We start from the raw sequence: 23572 nt of genomic DNA, 5'->3' as shown, positions 1-23572 counted from the left end.
TGCTGATGGACAATAGAGATACAACTGCTGAATCCTATACAATTGCACTTTATAAGCACTTACACGAGTGCATGGATCGTGCAATCCCTAACCGAACCAAGATGCTATCCTCCAAAAAAAGGAAGCCAATTTGGTGGTCCCCCGTTATAAACAAACTCTACAACAGAAGAAAGAAACTGTTACAAAAGAGAGTAAAATCCCATGATTGGAGGAACTCCATGGTCAACCTCAGTAAGAAGCTGAGATCGCTCATAAAATCCTCCAAAGCTAGTTACGAAAACAAAATCGCCACTGATTCTAAAGACAACCACAAAGCATTCTATAGCTATGTCAAGATCTGCTCTGAGTTACAGCACAATGGCACTAAATATACAGAACCAATTGATATTGCCAACATCCTGGTAGATAGGTTCAGTGCTAACTTTACCCCTGTCTCATTCCCTAAAGGGCCCATCTCTGTACCGGAAGAATGTAAAGTACCTGTAATCACGGCTGCACAGGTAAAAAATTCTCTCTCCAAAGCCAAGAACACAGCATCCATGGGACCTGACAACATCCCAGGCTGCGTTCTACATGAGCTACAGAATGAACTGGCACCCCACCCAAGTACCATGTTCAGTCATAGCCTCACCTCAGGCTGTGTGCCCACTGAATGGCGCACAGCAATGGCTATCCCACTCCACAAAGGGGGAGCCACCATGCACCCCGGGAACTACCGCCCCTTTAGCCTGACGAGCCTGGTCTGCAAGGCTATGGAACATATCATCATGGAACTTATAAACAATGACATTGGTAATCTCCAAACTCTGGACCCTACCCAGTTCGGGTTTGTAAAAGGCAGATAGTGTCTCCTAAACGTGATAGACATTTTTGAAGTGGTCACCAAAGCTGTAGATGAGGGTAAGGTGGTACACACAGCCTATCTAGATCTCGGCAGGTCTTTTGACACCATCCCCCACTCTGGAATTCTAGACAAACTCACTAAACTAAGTATAAATCCCTATGTCACAAGATGGGTTGCCAACTGGCTCACTGACCGAACCCACACTGTGAAAGTAGCAGACTCTAAATCCAACTTCAGACCAGTGACAAGTGGAGTACCACAGGGTTCAGTCCTGGGTCCTCTCCTGTTTGGTATCTACATCTCTGAAGTACAGGCTAACACAGACGGTCTTTGGCTAACAAAGTTCACAGACAACTGCAAACTAGGAGCCATAATCAAATCTCCTAACGATGTGGACATCCTACAAAAAGGGACTCACTGAGACAGATGCCTGATGTCAAAGCCGTGGCCTCAAGGTCAATGCCAAAAAGTGCATTGTCATCCCTTTTGGTAAAAACTCTGTACCCACGAACTACCACATAGGTGGTAGTCTACTTAACACCGAAAGTGTGATAAGAGACCTTGGGACTCAGGTGGACAGTAGTCTCCATTGATAATCACATCGCCACAGTAGTCAGGAAATCCTTCTACGTGGCACACCTCATCAGAAAATGTTTTTCATCCAGGAAAAAAGAGGTCATTGTTCCCCTCTACTCATCACTCATTAGACCCATTATAGAGTACAACACCCCTTTTGGTATGTACCAAACAAGACATCTGCAATAACTGGAAAGGCCACAGAAATACCTCACAGAGGATTACCAGCCTCAAAGAGATGCCCTATGCAGAACGTCTCAAACTTCAGCTTTACTTTGTCGCATATTGCCTACTCAGAGGCGATCTCTGCCTAACATACAAAGCTATGTCAAACCTAGAGCTGTTGGACGTGCTCCATGTAAAGAAATCCCAATCCCTCTGAGCTACGCGCTCTAGGGACCTAAACCTTGTCACCACAATAAACAGAACATGCTAGAGGGATAGATTCCTGTCTCAAAGACTTCCCATACTCTGGAACAAACTACCTATTTATGTCAAACAAAGCTCCTCATTAGCACTCTTCAAGAAAAATCTTGATGATTGGATGGGAGATGGGAAATTCACTTGGGCATCACTTCTGTGCCTCTGCTTGACAGGGTCACAGGAAAATAATTTTCTTGGGTGGCAAAAGCCAGGGTACCATTTGGCTAGGCTTATATAGGCCCTAGGGCCAATAGCCTAGTACCTACATATGAACCTATGAACACCTGTAGGATTCCACCTGCAGATTATGCAGATGGAAATTATTCCATTAATCTTTCTTAAATCTTGCCAGGTTTGCTCACAGTTATCCAAGGGTTACCTCTTTCTGGTAGTGATAGAATGGCAGTGCAGGGATGTAGGTGAATATTGGTAGGATATACAGCGTGTATCCCAGAAGATGAAGGAAAAATATTTCCTTAGTACTCTTTGAATGATTCTGTGTAATTTGCGGAAAGTGCTGTTTACACAGCAGAGCTTTTATGGGCCATCTTAGTTAAGGTCTGAAAGTTGGCCACAATGAGATGGAAATCTGTAAACTTACCTTCCCTGTCAGACTGTATGAAACTTGTGTGAAATGTACCCTTCTGAAGTCAGAATGAGTTAACTGAGTAAGTAGTAGTAGTACAACATGATACTGATAAGGGCACATCTCATAAATATCACTTATCAGTTCCCTGAGCAGATTTTTTTTTGGGTAGGCTTCAGTGAGCAAATCTATGATGCTACTTTATCTGTCTTATAACCTCTGTTGTGTAATGTAAAAAAAATCTAATGCAATTTTGGCATCTTTCAAAAATATTGTACAGGTTGTAGGCATGACGATTGCTAAATGAGGGTAGAGTGACATCGCTTGAATTGCAATTCTGAAAGAATATCATAACTGTATTGTTTCTTTTTCTCTTCCTTATTGTTTGTTATATCTGATTATATTTTTACTTACATATGATAAGACCTGTAGTATGTGTGATACTAGGCTTTGTTCAGGTTTATTGTGTAGTCATAGAACCTTTTAATCAACAAAATCTGTCTTGTCTATGTAATCTCTATTTAAATCTCTCAGCAAGCATTTTTGATAAATTCTGTAATTTTGCACGTTGGTTTAAATGAGTAATAATTTACATCTCTCACTTTGACATTGTCATTTTTTTAAGATTATGTTCAGTGTCCATACTGCCAAAGAAGATTCAATGAGAATGCAGCAGACCGACATATATCTTTCTGTAAAGAACAAGCAGCTCGCATAAGTAACAAACCAAAAGCTCCTGCTGATGGGAAGGGGAAAACAGTTGCTTCACGAACGCAGGTATATATAGCCCTTGATTGCTGGCGATGATTCCCAAGTACTTCTAACTAGTGCAACCATTTGAAGGTCAAGATCATGTGTTGTGTAGATGTTATTTTGGAGAAGGGCAAAATAAAAACACTGCTTGAAGGATTGCTTATGTCCCAATATTTGCTTGATAGGTGTCCAAAGGAGATGTCTGTTAATTTGCCTTTTATGTGCATTTAACTTTCTGCATCTCCTGCCTTCCTATCTCCACCTCAACTCCCCATCATCCGTCCTTTGATTTTTTTTTTAAACACCTTATTATCACTTGTGACACATGCGAATTTATATTTATACAAAAGTAATCAAACTGTATTAACAAATTAACATTATAGTTCACATATATTGCTATATATATCATATAACCTAATCAACATTACATAAATTATTCAATTCCTGACCATTTTTTTAAACAAGAAATATCGATATTTAACCATCACTTATGACATAAGCATCGTACATTTATATAAATGAAAATAAACCACACTGACACAGTCCTAGTTGCAAGCATTTTACTTCACAGACCATATACTGCAGTAGCATTGTCGCCTCACAGTAAGATGTTGTCCCGTTCGATTCTCAGCTAGAGCGTCTTCTGTGAAGGCATGCCCTTGAAGGTTGTGCCTGCCAGTCAGCTTTGCGTACCCGGGTAATGTAAAAAATCCACACAACACTACCACCGGACAGCGGACGCGGGCTGGCTAACCATTCTAACTGGAAAAAGACACAAACAAACTGAAACCAACTCGGTTGCAAACATTTATATATATAGCATCACAGCACTTCGGGTCTCTCAACAACAGGTACAAATACGACTCAGTCATTGTCCCACGCTGGTGTCAGCGACCTGAGATGTACCTCCTTGGACTACATGAAAAGAGACATTGAGGAGCTCTCTGATTATGTAGCCCAGGCAGGTATGACCCTGACCTTGAGCAATATCCTACCTTCACCTAGAATGATGCCACAATACAGTGATAAGATGATCAGCTTTAATAATTGGCTTAAATTCTGGTGTCATTCAAAAGGATCAATGTCTGTCTGCCTGGGATGACATGCTGGACAAGCCACGCTGCTTTGCAAGGGACGGCTTGCACCTGCCACCCTAGGCTTCGGATATTGGCAAAGGCTCTTGCCACCCCATAGTGCCTTTTTAGGCAAGGCTCAAATTCTAAACCTACCACCCTAGAACACAAAAGGAAAAACTAAGGGTAATGCTGCTCAGTGCCAGAAGTCTCAATCTCAAGATGCACGGAGGCCCTTCTCAGTATGGAGAACATCGATGTCTGTGCTGTGACAGAAACCTGGTTCAAGGCTCCTGAGAACACCCCAGCACTATCAGGTTTCTCCTCATATCATGCGTTCCCGCCCCAAAATCCGGACAACACCAAGAAAGGAGGGGTGTCCATATTCATAAACAACATCCACACCTCAAGGTTGCTGGCAACCGACAATGCATCGGAGACCATCCAGGTGCAATTAACCATAGGCAAGACTGCTCTGCAATTTGTAGCATGTTACAGGCCACCCTCTCAAACTCAGGAACCTCACATGGCCTTCCTGAAAACATTGGAGGGGATAAATGTATCTCCAAACACCATCATACTAGGTGACTTCAACTACTCTAATATAGACTGGGAACACTACTCAAGCCCAAACACTCTAGCCCAAAGGTTCCTGGAGTTCATAAACTCAAATGCCATGGAACAACTAGTCACCATCCCCACAAGAGGAGAAAACATACTTGATCTCATCATCACGAACATGGGATCACAATGTTCAACACCGGAAATATACCCCTCACTGGTGAGATCAGATCATAAACTAATCTCGCTGGAGGTCCTCATCCCGCCCCCACCTGAAATAAAAAAGACCACAGTGAAAAACTTCTCAAAAGCCGACTTCACACTTCTAAAAACTAGTGTGATCTCCTTTAAGGCCCCTGAGCCAGTGGTAAACATTACTCAAACCACTGAATCACTTACAAATGCCTTCTACCAGCACCTACAGGACTGCATGGATCAGGCAATCCCAAACAAAACTAAGACTCTTTGTACCAAAGGCAAGCGTCCAGTCTGGTGGACCCCAGCCATAAACAAGCTCTACAACAAAAGGAGGAAGCTACTACAAGATAGAGCAAAATCCTTGAAAGGTAAGACACCTTTGATCATTATAAGTAAAAAACTAAAGAGCTCTCATAAAATCATCCAAGGCAAATTTTGAGAGAAAAATCGCCAAGGACTCAAAAGACAATCATAAGGCCTTCTTTAGCTATGTTAGAAACCTAGGAGGAAACTCCCAGATATGCTCAGAGTTAGTTCAAAATGATGTGAAGATTACTGAATCTACACACATTGCCAACGTACTGGCTGACAGGTTCAGTGCAAACTTCTCCCCCCCTCCCCAAAGGAGAGATATCTATACCAGAGGATTGTAGCCCCCAAACATCTCCAACGCCCAGGTGAGAACTGCTCTCCAAGGCAAAAACACAGCATCCATGGGACCGGATGGTGTCCCCGGCTGTGTGCTCCACGAACTCAATGAGGAATTAAACCCAGTTAGGACAGCTGTTTAATCTTAGCCTCACCTCAGGATAAAGGAGTGGCACTGTGGTCCCACTTCACAAGGGCAGTGCCTCCACCGACCCTGGAAATTACCGTCCCATTAGCTTGACAAGCCTTATCTGCAAAGCCATGGAGAGGATCATAATGGAACTCATAAATAAAGACATAGGGAACTTGCAGACTTTGGATCCAACCCAGTTTGGCTTTGTCAAAGGCAGATCATGCCTTTTAAACTTGGTTGACTTTTCGAGACAGTCACCAAGGCCATTGATGAGGGAAAGGCAGTCCATACAGCCTACCTCGACCTGGCAAAGGCCTTCGACACAATACCCCACTCTGGTATCATCGAAAAACTCATCAGCTTGAATGTAAACCCATACATCACAAGATGGGTTGCAAACTGGCTAAGTGACAGAACCCACAGGGTCAGAGTTGCTGGAGCCATGTCAGACTCAAAGCCTGTCACAAGTGGTGTCCCACAGTCAGTCCTGGGTCCACTCTTGTTCGGCATCTACTTTTCTGAAGTACAAGCAAACACAGGAGGGTTATGGCTGACAAAGTTTGCAGATGACTGCAAACTGGGCGCCATAGTCGAAAACACATCTGACACAGATATCCTTCAGAAGGGCCTCACAGAAACGGATAACTGGTGCCAGAGCCATGGCCTAAAGTTAAACGCCAAGGAATGCATAGTCATACCCTTCGGGAAAAACAAGGTTACCCCTAGCTACCATATAGGTGGCAATCCACTGAGCACAGAAGAAGTCATCAGGGATCTGGGGACCCAGGTTGTGACAGTAGCCTTTCGTTTGACACTCATGTTGCTAAAGTAGTTAGGAAAACCTTCTACATTGCCCACCTGATCATGAAGGGATTCACATCTAGATCAAGGGAGGTCATCGTCCCCCTGTACTCATCACTCATTAGACCTATGATCGAGTACAATGCCCCACTCGGAATGTATCTGACCCGACACCTGCAGCAGCTGGAAAGGCCCCAAAAGTTCCTCACCAAAAGGATAAAGGGTCTCAAAAATATGTCTTATGCTGCCCGACTGAAAGAACTCCAGCTCTATTCAGTCTCATACCGCTTGCTCAGAGGTGACCTGTGCCTGACATATAAGGCCATGTCAAACCCAGATTTGATGAATATGCTTCACCTCAAAAAATCTAGATCCCTCAGAACCACAAGGGCCGGAGACTTGAACCTTGACACGGTTATTAATAGAACGTGCTGGAGGGACAGATTCATCACCCAGAGACTCCCTATGCTGTGGAACAAAATCCCAGTACATGTGAGGCAGAGCACTGGCCTTGTTCAAGAGGAATCTTGACCAATGGATGGGAGATCGCAGATATACCCCAGGGATTACTTCAGTGTCACTGCTTGACAGAGGCACAGCAAAATAATAGGCATAGTTTTATTCAAACTAAAGGGGTGGCGAAAGCCACATAACTATGGGCTAGGCTTATAAATGCCCTTGGGCAGATAGCCTAGTATGAACCTATGAATCTATGAACTTATAATCTATCCAATCATTTTCAGTCAAACATTACATCTCATTTAATGTCCTGGCTTCTTTTAAACTTCATTCATCCCCTGTATGTATTGTTCCCACTGTTCCCATTTTTCCTGTCTATTTGCTCCTGCCCTTTTCTAAAGATCTCAATTCCAGTTGTTTTGTCTGTGTTACTATAGTTACCACTTCTAATATAGTTGGTTGATATTTTGATTTCCATTTTCTAGTAATCGCGTTTTGGCAGCCACCATAATTAGACACAACAAGACCTTACTATTTCTAGGCAATTCCGATTCTGTATCGTAGCTCAGAAAAATCATCTCCCTCATCACACCAATCTGCCCACTCACCATCTCTGACAGTGCATCCCACAGGGAATCCTTAAAGTCTGCCAACCTGCTGCACTCCCAGTAAATATGTTCCTAAGTACTCTTTCTTCCTTGTCACACTTCCAACATTTGCTGTCTGCCTGAGGAAAAATTATTTGGAGTCTACTTGGGCTATAAAAATATATATGTAAACATTTCCAAGAAAAAATCCTAAATCTTCTAGATTTTGTTGCATATTTGGGGGACATACATATATCCTCCCATTGTTTCCTTGTAAATTGCGTATCCAGTCTATCTTCCCAATCCTTTCTAACCTCCTCTGATTGATTCTTATAGTTATCATGCAATGTTTTATATGCTCTACTAATTATTCCTTTTTAATGGCAGCTTCAGTTCTAGATTCTACTAAAAACTCCATCAGTGCTGGTCTTTCATTTATTTCTTTCTCTTTGCAATCCTTCATAAAGAAGACAATCTGTAACCTGCAGTCAAAATTCTTGGTCTCTTCCCATTTTATTACCTTTCCCTTTCTAATTATTTGCTCCCAGTGCCTTGGTTCCTTTGCCAGTTTTCTCAAATAAATTCCATCCCACTGTTGCCTATTGTCTATATCCCTAATTGCAGTCATCCCTCTCTGCAGAATTTCATTTCTCCATTCCTGTGTTGGCTTAGTTTTAAAATACTTTCTTCTACTTGGATATAATATTCTTTGCCCAGCCAGACTAACCTGGTTAACAAATGACAAATAAAATGATTATTGTCCTCCTTAAAGGCCTGCATCCAAAATCCTAGTCTCTCCTTGTTTCTTGAGCTTCCACCCATGTTTCAACATTATCCCTTTCCACTTTAAATTATAGTTTTCTGCTTCTGCTATGTATGGGAGCCTTAACTGTGTAGCTGTGAAATACCCCATCAAATTGGGTAATCCCAATCTGCCATCTTCTACTAGAAGAATCATCTTATCCCACTTGACTCTTGCAGTCTTACCATCCCAGATAAAGTCCTTCAGCTCTTTATTAATTGCGATCCCCAACTTCTCCTCTAGTTGATAAAAATATGCCTGACATGTATGACTAAAGGGACTAAAAACATTTTGACTGCTTGTTATCTTACTATATATATCCATATAACAAGGCTTCCATTTTCTCCGTTTTTGTATTATCTTTTGTTTGGTCTCTTCCCACATATCCTTAGCTGCCACATCAGAATCATTTCTAATCCATACTCCTAAGTACTTCATTTTATCATGTTCCCATAAATATGGATATTGCTGAACCAATTTGTGTCTATTTACATAATTTACTTCTATTGCCTTTGTTTTAGCTTCATTAATTTTGATACCCGAAAAGATCTGAAACTGTCTCAAAATTTTCTACAGCACTGTAATGTCTCTTTCTGGTCTTGGCAGGTATAAAATATCATATGCAAACAGGACCAGCTTTTCTTCATTACCATACTAATTATACCCTTGAGTTTCTGAGTCCCTTGTTTTCTTTGCCAGTGTTTCAAAATATAATGCAAATAACAATGGGGAAAGAGGATACCCCTGCCTGGTTCCTCTGCTCAAATGGAAATTTATCAGAGAGGACCCCCACCCACTTTTTGCCTCCAATCCCTCATATATCATACTAATCAACCTTATATTTTTTTTCAGGAAATGCAAATGCTTCACTTAACCTGCTCATAAAGTCCCAGCTTACTCTGTCAAATGCTTTCTCTGCTTCAAGACCCACCAACACCAATGGTATCTTCTTACATTCTGCTTACCTCTGTATCATCGGTGTTCTGTTAATGTCGTCAAATGGTTGCCTCTCCTCCAAAAAAAAAACACACTGACCCATATCTATCAGTTTTGGCATTACATTTGTCATTCTAGACATGAACACTTTATAATCATGGTTTAGCATTGAAATGGGCTTGTTTGAAGCTGAGTCGGATGGATCTTTACAATCTTTAGGTATTACAGCCACCACTGCTTTCTTCCAGGATGTTGGTACTACTTCTCTTAAAATACTGTTCAACAAAACCTTCCAGATCTTTATCAGTTTTTTCCCTCCTAGTTTCCAACTTCCACAGGAATACACCGTATTCCCGGGGACTTTCCTGTAGATTGGTTATACATCACAATTTTTATCTCATCTCCTCTTATCCTGTTAGCAGTTGAGCCTCATCTACCTCTAACCTTGGCATATTTAATTCTTCCATAAACATTTCCATTTGTATCTTTTCTTGATTTCCACATTTCTCTGCTTTATACAGACTTTCATAGAATTTCCAAAATAGTTCTAATTCCTCTACAGAATCTCTTGATACCTTCCTTTGTTATAGGCTCTCTAAGCTTGGTGACTGCCCTTTCTACTTTCTGTTGAGTCATTGTGCTAAAAGTTTTTGTGCTCTACTGTTATCAAAAAAAAAAAAGAGTTGCTTAACAGCAATCTTTCTATACTTGTGCATATTATCATAGGAGGTTACTAGGCTAATGGCCCTGGGGCCCTTACAAGCCTAGCCAAGAGTTTATCCCAAAAAAAGAAACCTCAGTCGGCACCTGTTGCCCCTGTCAATGAGGGGCAAAGGTGGAATCCCTGTACATATTTATGGTTTCCCATCCACTCATCTAGGTTGCATTTGAAGAGGGTTGGTGAGATACTCTGTTTGACATGTATGGTAAGTCTATTCCAGAGAAGGGGCAGCCTCTGGGAGACCAAGCTGTCTCTCCAGCAAGTTTTGTTGATGTTGCGTATTAGATTTAGGCCTATCTAGTGGGTAATGCGCGAGGAGTTAGACGGATATGGAGCATCTCTAGTCGTCAGGGTCCGATATTGCCTTGTATGGGAGACACAGATCACCTCTGAGCAATCTGTATGATACCGAGTAGTGTGATAATGATTTAAGCCTGTCCACATATGATAGGTGTTGAGGCCATGGATTCTCTTTGTGAGGTATTTCTGTGGCCTTTCCAGTTGGAGCAGGTATTTGGAGAGGTACATACCAGACAGGGCATTGTACTCAATTATAGGTCTAATAAGGGAGGAGTACAAATAGGTAATAACCTCCTCTTTTTCTGGATGCCATCCCTTTGCTTATGAGATGAACCAAGTAAAAGGCTTTTCTGACCACCACTGCAGCCACATGATGGTCGAATGTGAGATTGTTGCCAACCTGAGTATCCAGGTCTCTCACCACAGGTTGTGTGCTTAGGGGGTTGCTGTTGATGTGGTAATCAGTAGGGACCATGTTTTTGCCAAATGGAATGATAATACATTTTTCTATGTTTATATCAAGGCCGTGACTTTGGCACCAGTTATTTGTAGCTGTGAAGACCCTCTTGCAGTGTGTTAACATCAACTGGGGAGTAAATGACAGTACCCAACTTAGTCATCCGCAGATTTGGTCAGCCACAGGCCCTTTGTCTTTGCCTGAACCTCTGAGATGTATATGCCAAACAGTAGAGGTCCCAGGACAGATCCCTGTGGAACACCACTAGTGACAGGTCTGCTGTCTGAGGTGGCAGCGCCTGTTTTGACCTTGTGGGTCCTGTCTGTGAGCCAGTTGGCCACCCATCTGACTAGATAGGGATTAACACCAAGTTATGTTAGTTTTTCGATGATGCCCGAGTGGGGGATTGTGTCAGAGACCTTGGCCAGGTCAATGTAAGCTGTATGTACTGACTTTCCCTTATCCAAGGCCTTGGTGACAGTCTCAAAAGACATCAGCTAGGTTCAGTAGGCAAGATCTGCCCCTGATGAATCCGAATTGGGTAGGGTCGAATGCTTGGAAATTGCCTCTGTCCTTGTTTATGAGATCCATAATAATATGCTCTATGATTTTACAGATCTGACTAATCAAGCTGATGGGGTGATAGTTTCCCTGGTCAGTAGTGGCACCACTTTTGTGCATAGGGATGACAATGGTAGTTTTTCACTCTGCTGGAATGAAGCCTGTAGTTAGGCTATGGTTGAATAGAGTGCTCAGTGGTGAAGCTAGTTCTTTTTGGACTTGGTGCAGAATACAGCCTGGGATACTATTGGGTCCTGTGGAAGCTGTGTCCTTTGCCTTGGATGGGGCCTTTAACACTTATCTACAGAGATGTGAGGTGTGGGACAAGTATCGGGGATATCAACTGGGCCTTTGGGGGAGGGGGGGGCGATAGGTTCTGCGCAAACTTCACCCTGTTATTAGCCAGCAGGGTGGCTAAGTCAGCAGGATCAGAGTAAGTGGTACCATTAAGTACTAGTTCAGAACAAACTTGGGCTTTGCCATGGAGGTTCCCAACATAACCGAAGAAGGACTTGTGATTTCCCTTTGTTCTGAAGGCTAGTTTCAACTCATAATTGGCTTTGTAGGTTTTCACTAGTGATCTACTTTGCTTGTTGAAGCAGAGGAGAGAGTTTTTCCAATTTGGATTTTTTTTTTCCTCTTTACCGTTGGACAACAGTTTCTTCCTTTTGTTGTAAAGCCTGATGATAGAGGATGTCCACCAGACAGGTTTGTGTTTCCTAGAGGCGCAGATTTTAGTTCTTTTGGGTATGAATCCATGCAGTTGTACACATGCTTTTATATTGCATTGGCATATACTGTTCAGCATAGTTGTCATCATCTGAGGGGGCAGTGGTGTGAAGCTACTGATACCCTCCCTTAGGAGGTTGTCAGCTTTTGAGAAGTTTTTTAGCCTGGTTACAGCTGGGGATGGGTTGCGATTATCAAGGTAATTATTTTCAGCTTAGCTTTCTGCAGTTGAGCCCCTTCTTGTTCTGTGAGAGTCTTCCTAGTCTGCAATACTTTAAAATGTGTCAGTCCCTCTAAATAATTCTTATTACTTTTTAACCATGTCTTCCTTTCTTTTACATCCATTCTATTTTCTGTATTTTTAAACTCCACCTTAAAATAGACCTAGCTAAAGCGTTTGACAGGGTCCCACACAAACAACTCCTCTCTGTCCTCTGTAACCTATCCTTCTCTCAATCAGTCATCAACTGGTTTCAGAGTTACTTGTCTGACCGCCAACAATCCGTTGTATGGCAGCATGACATATCTCCCCAACTACCTGTCTCCATAGGGGTTCCCCAATGATCCATCCTTGGACCCCTACTCTTCTCTGTTTTCACCAATAATCTAGCCTCTGCCACCAAACATGGCACACACATACAATACGCGGATGACTCAACCATCATCTGCTCAGCCCAGTCCCTACCCAAACTGCAAAAAGTCACACAGGAAGCCTTTTCCTCTGTTGAAACTTGGTTACCCGATGCCCAATTAATACTCAACCCAAACAAAACTAAACTACTCATCTTCCAACCCACCAAACATACACAAAACAACTCTCACTTTAACATCACAGCAAAAGACAACATCACTGTATACCCAACTGAACTCACCAAATTGCTAGGAGTGGAAATAGACAATAAACTAAAATTTGACATTCACATATCCATGACCATAAAAAAAAGTCCACAAAAAACTAGAAGCGTTGTACAGAAATAAACAATTCTCATCAAAGCAGCAAAGATTTCAGTAGCAAATTCCCACCTTATCTCCACCCTACTTTATGCCTCTCCAATATATACCAACCTAAGGCAATGCGATCTAAACAAGCTAGAGATCTGCTTCAGAAAAATCGTCAAATTTGCCACAGGGGCATCCTACCGTAGTCACCACTGTCTCTCACTTGCTGAACTGAGCTGGCTTGAACTCCCTCACCTCCTTCAATGGTATCACTCGCCCACAAACTAGTAAACCATCCACTAAATGTCCCATCCCTCCAGAATCTACTCCAACCCTATCACACCACCTGACCACTAAGATCCAGCAACAAAAATCACTTGCAGATCACTAAAGCCAATAACTCTGCTGGTGAAGCACTATTCTCTTGCGCCATAGCCAAATTATGGAACTCCCTCCCACCCACAATTACCTCCGTACCATCATGCACCCACTTCAAAACTTTACTAAAAGCGCACCTAAAAACATGCTGGCTGTGCCCTTACAACTCCCACTCTAATATTACCCACCCCATCCAACCACTACCTTTCTTTCCACCCCACTAACTACCTTGATTATAGAAAGCTCAGATGCTCATAAGCCTAGTACTTATACAGCAGGAACTTTTTATTGTAACATTTGTTAATATCTGTTATGTACTTCGCAGATAAAGATTCTAGTTGTCTACTGATGTACTATGTTCTTCATCTGTAAATATGTTTGTAATTAATTGCTGTGTTAATCAAATTCTTAATCACTGTGTAATCCAATGTAACTACTGTCAGTTTATTTTAACTGTGGAGTTTTTCTCCCCGGGCCTCCACAGAAAATGGACCTACGTCCAATCAGACACTCCCGGTCAACAAATGTAAGTAAATAAATAAATAAAATTAATTTATCCCTCTCCCTAGCTATATTTTCAGAAGAAATTTCTATCCTCTCTAAAAGCTCTTGAATAATCTCCAGTACCCATTACTTAAGTTCCTCTCTTTTCAACAGATATGTGGGGAAAGCGCCAATGTCTCTCTCATTTCAGCATCCTGTGTTTTATTTTAATTATTATTGTCGCATGATCTGAAATGATTATTAGGTGCATATCAAGACCGTCAGTTAAATGCACATGTTCCTGTGAAATGTAAATTCTGTCTAGCCTAGCCCAGTTTTTATATCTTGGGGAATATGTAAATTCACTCCGGACTCCTGTTACTGAATTCACATCTTCCATGCCAAATATTTTCATAAATTTCTTCAAAAATCTACCCCCTTTGTTAAACTTTCCCTTCTGGGCCCCACAGACAATTCTTCACTGTTGAAAATCACATTCCATTCTCCACCTATAAGTGATATTTCTTGTTGAAAACGGATTATTTTTCCCAAAATGTTCTTAAGCTCCATTATAGCCATTTTGGGTCGAATATAAATACATGCCAGTGTAATCCTCCTCCCTTGCCAGTAGCCCTTTATCACTGCAAATCTGCCGTTATTATCTTTTGTATCTTTTTCTATCACTATCGGAGCTCCTCTTGCAGTTAATATAAGTACTCCTCTTTTCCTTTGTCTCAGGTATTCTGCTGAATAACCATCCTGAAAACCTTTCTTTATCAAATTCACATGTTCAGTTCTTTCTAAGTATGTCTCCTGTAACATAGCTACTTGCACACTCTACATTTTAATAGTTCACTACTCTTCCTTTTTTTGTATTTTTCTGTAAAACCATTGACATTTAAAGACTTTGCAGAAAGCATCACTGCATTAAAAAGTTATTATTCCCACCTTTTATGTATAACACTTTTCTTAAATGTCTAGTTCCAGCTTTTGTGTTTCATGAATGCACTGTCTGACAGGTTGAACTTTTATATATTTGTTTCTTGTCATATCCATTTAAGCCAATGTGACATCTTACAAAACTTATTGTTTTATTGAAAAAAAAAAAAAACACACCCCAATACTACCCTAAAACCTATTAACTTAATACTGACGCAGAACACTATGGACATCTTCAAATACTGAAGTTTTACGATCCTAATGGGAACAAAAGTCCCACGCTGATAGCCACACTCGCAGACTTGAGTTAACCTAAAATAAAGGTTAAATATGCTAAGATGCTTGGTGCAGCCTGTACTTATATTAACTGCTAAATGGTTTTGTCTTTAGATAGCTCTGTCAGCTAGGAAAACCCATGAATACTTTCACAGAATATTATGTCCTAGCCAATTTCTCTTCTCAGTTTTTTTTTTTTCTAAAGCCAGTTACTCTCCACCAGCCCATAGCCAGTTTCTCTTTATCAGACTGTGTCTCTATGAAGACATGAGAACCACGCAGCTAGTTTCTCGCTATAAGATTGCTTCCATGAAAACATGAAGATCAGCTGCAGAATTGCTTCCCAGCATACATGTATTTGCTAGAAAAAAGCCTCATAGTATTCAGTATTCTTTTTCATTTACTTGCTTACTCTTAAAACTTGTTGCTGAATCAGTCTAAGGTCTTAATCCAGTCATTTCCCCATGCAAGAATGAGAAAAAGCACATTGTTTTTTTTTCTTTTGTATGCTATTTTAGCCAGGCTTTTTTTTCATTGCATTGTCTATATTTCTTAAAACTGAATAAGAAGAAAGAAAAGAAAAAAAAACAGCAGCACCTGTTTACAATCACCATTACACTTAAAATAACTGAGAAAGTTACTTTATAGCATGCAAAGAAAACCATACACCACAAAAATAGTGCTAGTAAGAAAAAAAATTACTTTTTACTTGGAGTTAACTTTCTCCCTTACCTTCCCCTCCCCAAAGCATTTTGAATATTAATGACATGAAGTATGCATGTCCTCCCCGCGGTTGGGTGGGCATTCGAAAGACATGCGTAAATGGGCGTGCCTTAGTTGAAGGTTGAACGTCGAGCTGGCACCTCGGCGTTTGTGAAAGTCTACTGCCAATCATGAGTGGACTGGAGTTCGCTCTGGTGACCCCTAACTGGGAAAAGCTGAAAGACAAACAATGACATGAAGTAGGGCATATGCTTTAGAGTCCCCCCCCCCAAAGTCCAACATATTCTGAAGAAGTCCAATATTTCCAGATTTTCTTGTTCTGTCTTACTTCTCACACAGAATTATTGCATTGTACTCTGACATTGTTACTGGTTTTATTACTGTTTGTCTCCATCTTCCAAATCCTGTTTAATTTCCAATGTACCCTGTTTTTCTATTCAACTCTCGTGCTTCCTTCCTTCACTCCAACATTTTCTGTTGAAACACTGGAAAAAGTTGGACAGGTACAGTCTCTCTGTGGTCTTTATTAGCAGAAGAACAAGAAGCAGAATCTCTTTCTGTTTCACAGCTAACATTTTATTGGACAAAATTTTCTATTTTTCCTTAACATATATTTAATCAAAAAATGATTTTGTCCCTCCAGGGAAGAATACTTTGAAGTCAGCTGGGTATAGTTTTAATCTCCCACCTGCGTCTCAATATTCCCTGAATAGTAGAATAAATTTACTTCTCTTTTGCCTGGTGTACAATGAGTAGTCATTCTCCACAAACACTCTGGTGTCTCCACATTTAGTACATTGTCCTTCTGCCACAGATTGTCAAAATCAACTCCTTCTGCTGGTGGGCTTGCATCTTTACTATTAAAGATCTGGGTTGCTTTCTAATAACCAGGTTTGGAGCATGCACACAATGGGCCCTTTCAACTAATAACTCCTGCTGTGGAATACCAGTCTAGTTGCTTATTTGTGCTTTCATAAAATTAATGCAGCCTGTTCCTGAAAATCACAGGTTTTCTCTGTGTTCTGTCCTATAATTCTTTGAAACATAACTTCCTGAGCAGTCTCTTATTCAGCCATTCTTTTCTTCATTTTGACCTCTGATTTTTTCCAGTTTTATCACCTCATCTGTATAATTTGTTTAAAGCTTTTTCCATTTTGCAAGCCTTTGTTGTTGTTTAGCTTATTTTAACCAGGTCTGTGTGCAGTTGTCTTGTATCTTCCTGTAGATTACTGGAATTAATGTCGGGAGGTTGCATTGCTTTTTGCCGAAGAGCTGCAGAATTTTTCCCCGTCCGTGTTTCTTCCTCACTTTTTGTAGCTGATTTTTTTCTAGGTCCTGTGTATTTCTTTCTTCCTGGCATCCAGGCAATACACTTACTAGCCAGTTACTGAATTTTACCCACAAGCGCAAGTCTACTGGCCTTCTCTGCTGAGCTACAATTAAGCTGTTATTCAGTGTGCATCCATCTTGGAAGTCCCTAAAACTGTCCTTTGATTCCTTAAATACCTCTGGGAATTTACTTTCCACCTACCATTCTAATAGTCCATTCCATGGTTCTGTAGCTCTCTCTTTGAAGAGCTGCTGTTATAGATCCAAAACTGCACTATTCATATCAGACTGTCTAATGCTTGTACCCCCTCCTTCCCCTTCTGTTTTTCCATTTAAGGACATCCCTTTCACCTCTTGTTGATGTGAGCCTGAACACCCATATCATATCAACATTGAGTTTCAGTAAGCAGAGCCTTAGCTTCTGTATTTAGTGATTGTATCATTTCAGCTGTATCCACTAATCCTACCAAACCTTGTAGACCAACATGTTCCACTTTGAAGTCTGATAGTTTTTAATCAGAATCCTCCCTCCCCATTATCCTTCACTTCCTCTTCAAATGGTAGGTTAACTATGGGTCTGCATCTTCCAGGTTGCTTAATCAGTGTGAGATAGAGTAGAGAAGCCAGTCTTTGGTTATTGGTTTTGTAAGGGAGATGTGTAATCTTATAATATGTACTTAGTTGTGGCTTATGTGGATAATTTATTATTGATTATAAAAAGTGTTCATAAAAAAGATTAACTCAAACAGTTTTAAAAGTGACAGAAACATTTATTATAAAACAAATGTGGAAAAGTCTAAAATACTGATATTGTGAAGGCGTACCATAACAGCAAATCTGATACTGTTTCTTCCATCCATTCCTCGACAGATGGGTCTTCGGATCTCACCATGGATCCAACATCCATTCAAGACTTTAGATCCCAAGCTCAGGCACCTTCCCATTACCCCCCCCCCCTGCAAAGACCAATGTTAACTTGGATCCCATTTGCCACTTATTTGATACAGATGAGGATCTCCTTGTTCAGGCGTGGGTTGAAGATTGTGAGAAGTATTTGTAAGAGTATTTTGATTCAACATCTTTCTCTCTCTCTAGTATTTGAGATCTTATACTCTGCATATCCCTTTGTTGTTAATATACATAAGTTTTGAAAACTTTGTCTTCAGTTTCTTTTATTTCAATTTCCTTGCACCTCAGCAACATCTGTCTCCTCAAAAAAATATTCTACCTAGGTATCTTGTGTTGTGTGTGTGTGTGTGTGTGTGTGTATACATCTATGTCTCTATAGATAAATATATGTATGTGTATATATATATATATATATATATATATATATATATAATGTACAATACATACATATTCCTCCTCTACTGAAGTGTCTATATTAGCTTTTTTTCTGTAACTTTCAGTATGTCAGAAAACCATCTCTGTTTAAAAAATGTGTGACGTGGGTGTGCGATCCCAAACTTGGACACAAGCTGTTAATTGTGTTTAGTGTCTCAGAGCTTCCCACTTGAATGAACAGTGCGATATTTGCATTGTCTTTGGTACCTGAGCAGTTTTATAAATAAAAAAAAAATCCTTGGGGGACTTCTCCCTGCCCCTGTGAGAGAAACGTCCAGGATTCAGCAAACTGGTACTGGAGCTTCACTTAAATCAGAAAATGATACAGACAAATCCAAGGGTGACAAAATTTCCAAAGATATGTCTAAGGAGTCTGGGAAGTGTTTTGCGGAGTGTTCATCTTTCTGTTTGGCATTCCTGGCTCCACCTCCAAAACTGTCTAAAATCTCAGATCCAACTCTCTTCTTGGAGCCGATCTTGATCAGTTCTAAATCTCCCCCCATCCCAGTTGTACATTTATCTCCAGTGCAAGTTTTTCCTGGACTTCTATCTTCTTTTCTGCAAGAAAGGATTAGCCTTCACTCATCCAGACCTCCTTCCACTGCTTCATCCCTGCAGTCAGTTCATTCAACCATTAGCCTCTCAAAAACTGATATGGACCACATGATGAAATTTCTCAGGACCCAGATTTAGTTAGAGGTCCTCCCGGCTCAACCCCCTGGTAGAACCAGGAGTTGCTCCTACCCTGATCAATTTCTTATAGTCCGGAGTTATTGATGTGAGCACCATCCAGAGTTTGCCTGCTCTGGGCCCAAAGATATGGCTATCTTCTACTCTGGTGGAGTCTCTGATGCAAACCGTTCCGATGTCATTAGAGCTGAAAGGGTCCATAACCAAAGCTTTGGTGACAGCTCTGAGGGGGACTGGTTTGACTTCAAGGGTTTCAGAGCAGTCCCTTCCACTTAGAGCATTGGCCTTTGACAATTTGACACTGGAGTCAGCTTTGGATCTGAATCGGGTGGAGATTAGGGGCTTGCCTGATGAGGTTGCTTTGGCTGCTGCTATTCAGATCTCTGAATCTCCCTCAGCATCTGCTTTCAAGGCTGTCAAGAGAGATAGCTGTCCTGACTAGAGACATGGACTTCTGTCCTCAGCTTGGCTCCGCCTGTCACCCACAGAATTTCTCTGGGTCTTGATCCTTCTCATCTGATGCACATAGGACAGCTGAACCTGAAGAACCTTTAGTCTGACCTCATAGGGAATTTGCAAGTCTTTCTGAGTCTTTTCCGGAACATCCTTAGGGTGGCACCCATGTCCCTCATGGACAGTGGTAGCCAGTGTTGATCACAGACCCACTCTGTTCATAAATTCATTTTGCAAACTACTGAAAAATAACAAATGGGGATATTTAGGATTAACATGGCTAGGCTTGTAAAGGGTCTAGGGCTGCTAGAAACTACATAGAAATGTTTGTGTAAAAGGAGGCACATAGAATCACCACAGGAATTTCTCACAGAGAATGCCGATTTTGATGACTGGGATGAGTCCTCAGATCCTCCCATAAGGATGTCTCATTCAGAGAAATTCTTGAACATTTTAGCCAGAAGGGCTGATGTCCCTTCAAAGCCCCTTCCCAGGAAGGTCTGCGATATCCTTCCATATCACTATTGCAGTACTCTGTACTAAAGAGGTCTCCTGCCCAGGGTAACCCAACATCCGCTCAGTGTACCAAAGCCTGAGGATTTCAAGGATGTTGTACACCACACATATTCTCCTCACTCACGGCGCAAGGCATGAAGGTGGCATACAGAAGTACATACCTCAGAACTTCTTTGCTGCCAGTCCAAATGCCGTCTTCATTCATCAGTCTGAATGCTGCTTTCTTTGTGCTGGTTTCCAAGCAGTTTTCAGAAAATTGCCCTTTTAGGATTTTCTTCTTATCTCATTTTTCTTTTGGTTTGCGAGCTTACATGTCATCCAGAAAGGGAAGATAACAGTATGGGAGACAGATTCCCCATAAAGACTCTCACAAGCCATGTCTTTTTTGCTTGGGTGCTTCTCATGTCCATACTACATGCTCGATTTGTCAAGCATTTATCCCCAAGACCCTTCATAGTCATCTCTCCTTGGCCCCTAGTGAAAACCATCAGTGATGAGACTTTTAGTAATTGGGGGAAGAAATGTGTACCATTACTAGGCATAGGGTTAAATGACCCATCCAACAGAAAATCCATGAGTAGTACCACCAAGAATCTGTAGGTGGAGGGGGGGATTATCAAAGAAATCCATCAGGTCAAAAATGTGATTTTACCAGGGCATTTATGTTAAATACTGGACAGGGTCCCACTTCATCAAAAATATCGACAGCAAATGCTGGGGTATTTTAACCAGTGACGATAAACTTAGGGGTACTGCGGGGCCTAGACCTGTATTTATATATAAAAGAGCCTATAATATAAAAACATGTTAGAATCTAATAAACGGAAAAACAGAACGAACGGGGAGTAGGAAATATGGTAGTTGTGCTCAGTGTAAATACATTTTTGAAACCTGTTATCCAATTAACTAATCGGGCTAGAACTACCATCTACTTGCAGGATGGTAACTGCTTGAACAAAGGAGTGGTATATTTGTCTACCTGTGCCACCTGTTCAGCCTTCTACATAGACAAAACTGAGAGGCAACTTAAAAAGAGAATTTATGAGCACAACTACAGCATTATGATGCAAAATTCAAACAATGCTGTTTTCAAATATTCTACCCCCAACCCAAGAAGTGGGGCATGGAAGGGCTATCTTGAGTTAAGAGAGTTAAGCTGGAAAATTAAACTGGATGCAGCACATCCCCCAGGTATTAATGACAGCTTGTCTCTAATGCCAGTGTTAAAACAAAGGGCTAATAAATATTAATGTAGAATTTTATCTAACATTTTCATTTAATTTGATTTTAACTCACCTTGTTAACACATAACCACACAACCAACCAATTGTTTTTACGTTAAGTATTTTAACAAGAGTTTTTATTTCATATTATACACTATTTAAAACAGATAAAGTTATAATTCAAAACATTTTATTAAACAATATTTTACAGATATTTTATGTATTAGGAATGAATAACTTTTAGATGTAATGGGATCCTATCTCGCCTACATTCATGACAGATGGGTTCGGAGCCGATCCATCGGCTCCGACTCGGCAACTAATACACTAGCACGAAGTCTCTCATTGGCTGGGCTACTCCCTATCCCAGGATGCACTACACCTGCTTCCCCAGATCTCGTTTGCCGCTTTACAAGCTGGACGTGGTCTCGACTTGGCTGGAGCTAAGTGGTTCTTTTACCTTTATTGGTCTTTGACCTTGGGGTTTTTTGTCATATATTAACCAAACAGCTGTTTTAACAGCTATTCCTTATTATTCCTTACTATTTGTTACATTTGAGTGCTTGAGTGTCTTCTGGTACTTTATTTTTCAGTCGGGCAAGGCCCGTTTAAGTTAGAGGGCCTTTGCCCTACCCTTGTGTGCTATTTAGCCTTAATTACTTTTTGTGGTTAATTGTTTTTCGGGCCAAGCCCGTTTAAATTAGAGGGCTTTGGGCCGTTGGACTTGTTTTGTCTGTTTGTTTGTGAGGTAAACTTTTTTTCCTAAGTACTCGCGCCAGTGTGTCTCGCGCTTTTCAGTTGGCGCAATTCTGTTATAGTGCTTACTTATTGTGGTAAAGTCATACTTTTTGAAGGGCCTGTACTATGTCTAAGGAACAAAAGTCAGGTTTTAAAAAATGCACTCGGTGCAGTTATAAAATGTCCATCACAGACAGCCATTCAGTCTGTGTCTATTGTTTGGGGCCGAAACATCTGCAAGAGACTTGTAGCGTATGTCATGCTTTTTCTGCTAGAGTTCTTCAAGAACGCAAGAACAAGTTGATATTGAAAGGGCTTATCAAACCTTCTTTTGAGGAAGCCTTAAATCCTCCTGTTGCTTCCAAAAAGAAAAGATCGTCGGCACCGACAAGTCCGTCGGAGCCGACTACTAAAAAGACAAAATTGACCTCCTCTTCCTCGGCTCCACTGACTTCGGGGCCGAGGGTCGAGGTCTGCCTCGATACCTCCTACTCGGCTCCATTGCCTTCGAGCCGCAAGTTGGAGTATCGAGAGGTGAATCACCTCCATCGGTTCCAATGGCTTCGGAGCCGGTGGAAGTGTGCAGCTCGACTCTTCCCCTCGGCTCAAGAAGGCTCCTTCGGTGCCGATGGTGGTCCATACTGTGGTGGAGTCGGCGCCGATAGTATTAGAGCCGTTTCGGAGCCGGTCCCCTTCTATCTCGGAGCCGAGAGGAAAGTCTTCTCGAGTGTCTACCTCCTCTAAATCCTCGAGACTGTCAGATTCGGACCTGGATAGGGTTTTACAGAGGCTATTCCAGTCTCCAGTGTTTACTAAAATGGTCTCGGCTCCAGCACAGGTTGCTTCGAGCCGATCCCCTCCAACACATTTGATTCCTCCTCCAACCTCTTGAGCCGTTGGAGCCGGTGGTGGTGGAGCAATGTGGAGCCATACGGTCGGAGCAGAGACCCCTTACAGGCCTCTCGACTCCGACTGTGCTTCCTACTCTGTCCTCCGGTTCAGGGTTTGGCACTGCGACCTCTTCAGCCGGGCCCGAGGGAATACTTTGAGATTGGGTGCTTCGGTGCCTAGTCTTCCTCTCGGAGCATCGGCTGCTGGAATTCCCAGTGCCATCGTGGCCTCTAGACCAGTGACCTCCTTGGATTCTGGAGGTCCGGCCTTTGAGGCCATGAGGAGCGCGCTGGCCATGCCTTTGCCGGTTCAACTAGATTCTACCTCACCGTCCCTAGATTTGGAGACTGGTGCCTCTGTTGTGTTGCAGCCCCGGCAGCGGGGCCCCAGGGCCTGAGGATACCCCCATCGGGGTTCCTTCTTCGGTGGTCCGTCCGAAACTGCTTCGGACGAACCCCACGGAAAAAATTGTGTAAGAGGAAACACGTAGACTCCCAAGATG

The 23572-nt window shown here is 41.7% G+C and overlaps 1 protein-coding gene across 1 annotated transcript in view; it reads left to right on the top strand.

The window, feature by feature from the left end:
* Positions 1–23572, top strand: part of ZC2HC1A (zinc finger C2HC-type containing 1A) — a 927244-nt gene that overhangs the window by 672332 nt on the left and 231340 nt on the right. The window contains exon 5 of the mRNA XM_044066001.1: positions 3055–3206. Coding sequence (XP_043921936.1) covers positions 3055–3206 — 152 coding nt within the window. The remainder of the gene's footprint in view (positions 1–3054; positions 3207–23572) is intronic.

This window comes from Protopterus annectens, chromosome 3.part0 (assembly GCF_019279795.1).
Source record: "Protopterus annectens isolate FY-2018-M chromosome 3.part0, PAN1.0, whole genome shotgun sequence".
In the NCBI taxonomy this organism is placed as follows: domain Eukaryota; kingdom Metazoa; phylum Chordata; order Ceratodontiformes; family Protopteridae; genus Protopterus; species Protopterus annectens.
This window is presented reverse-complemented; position numbering and strand designations above follow the sequence as displayed.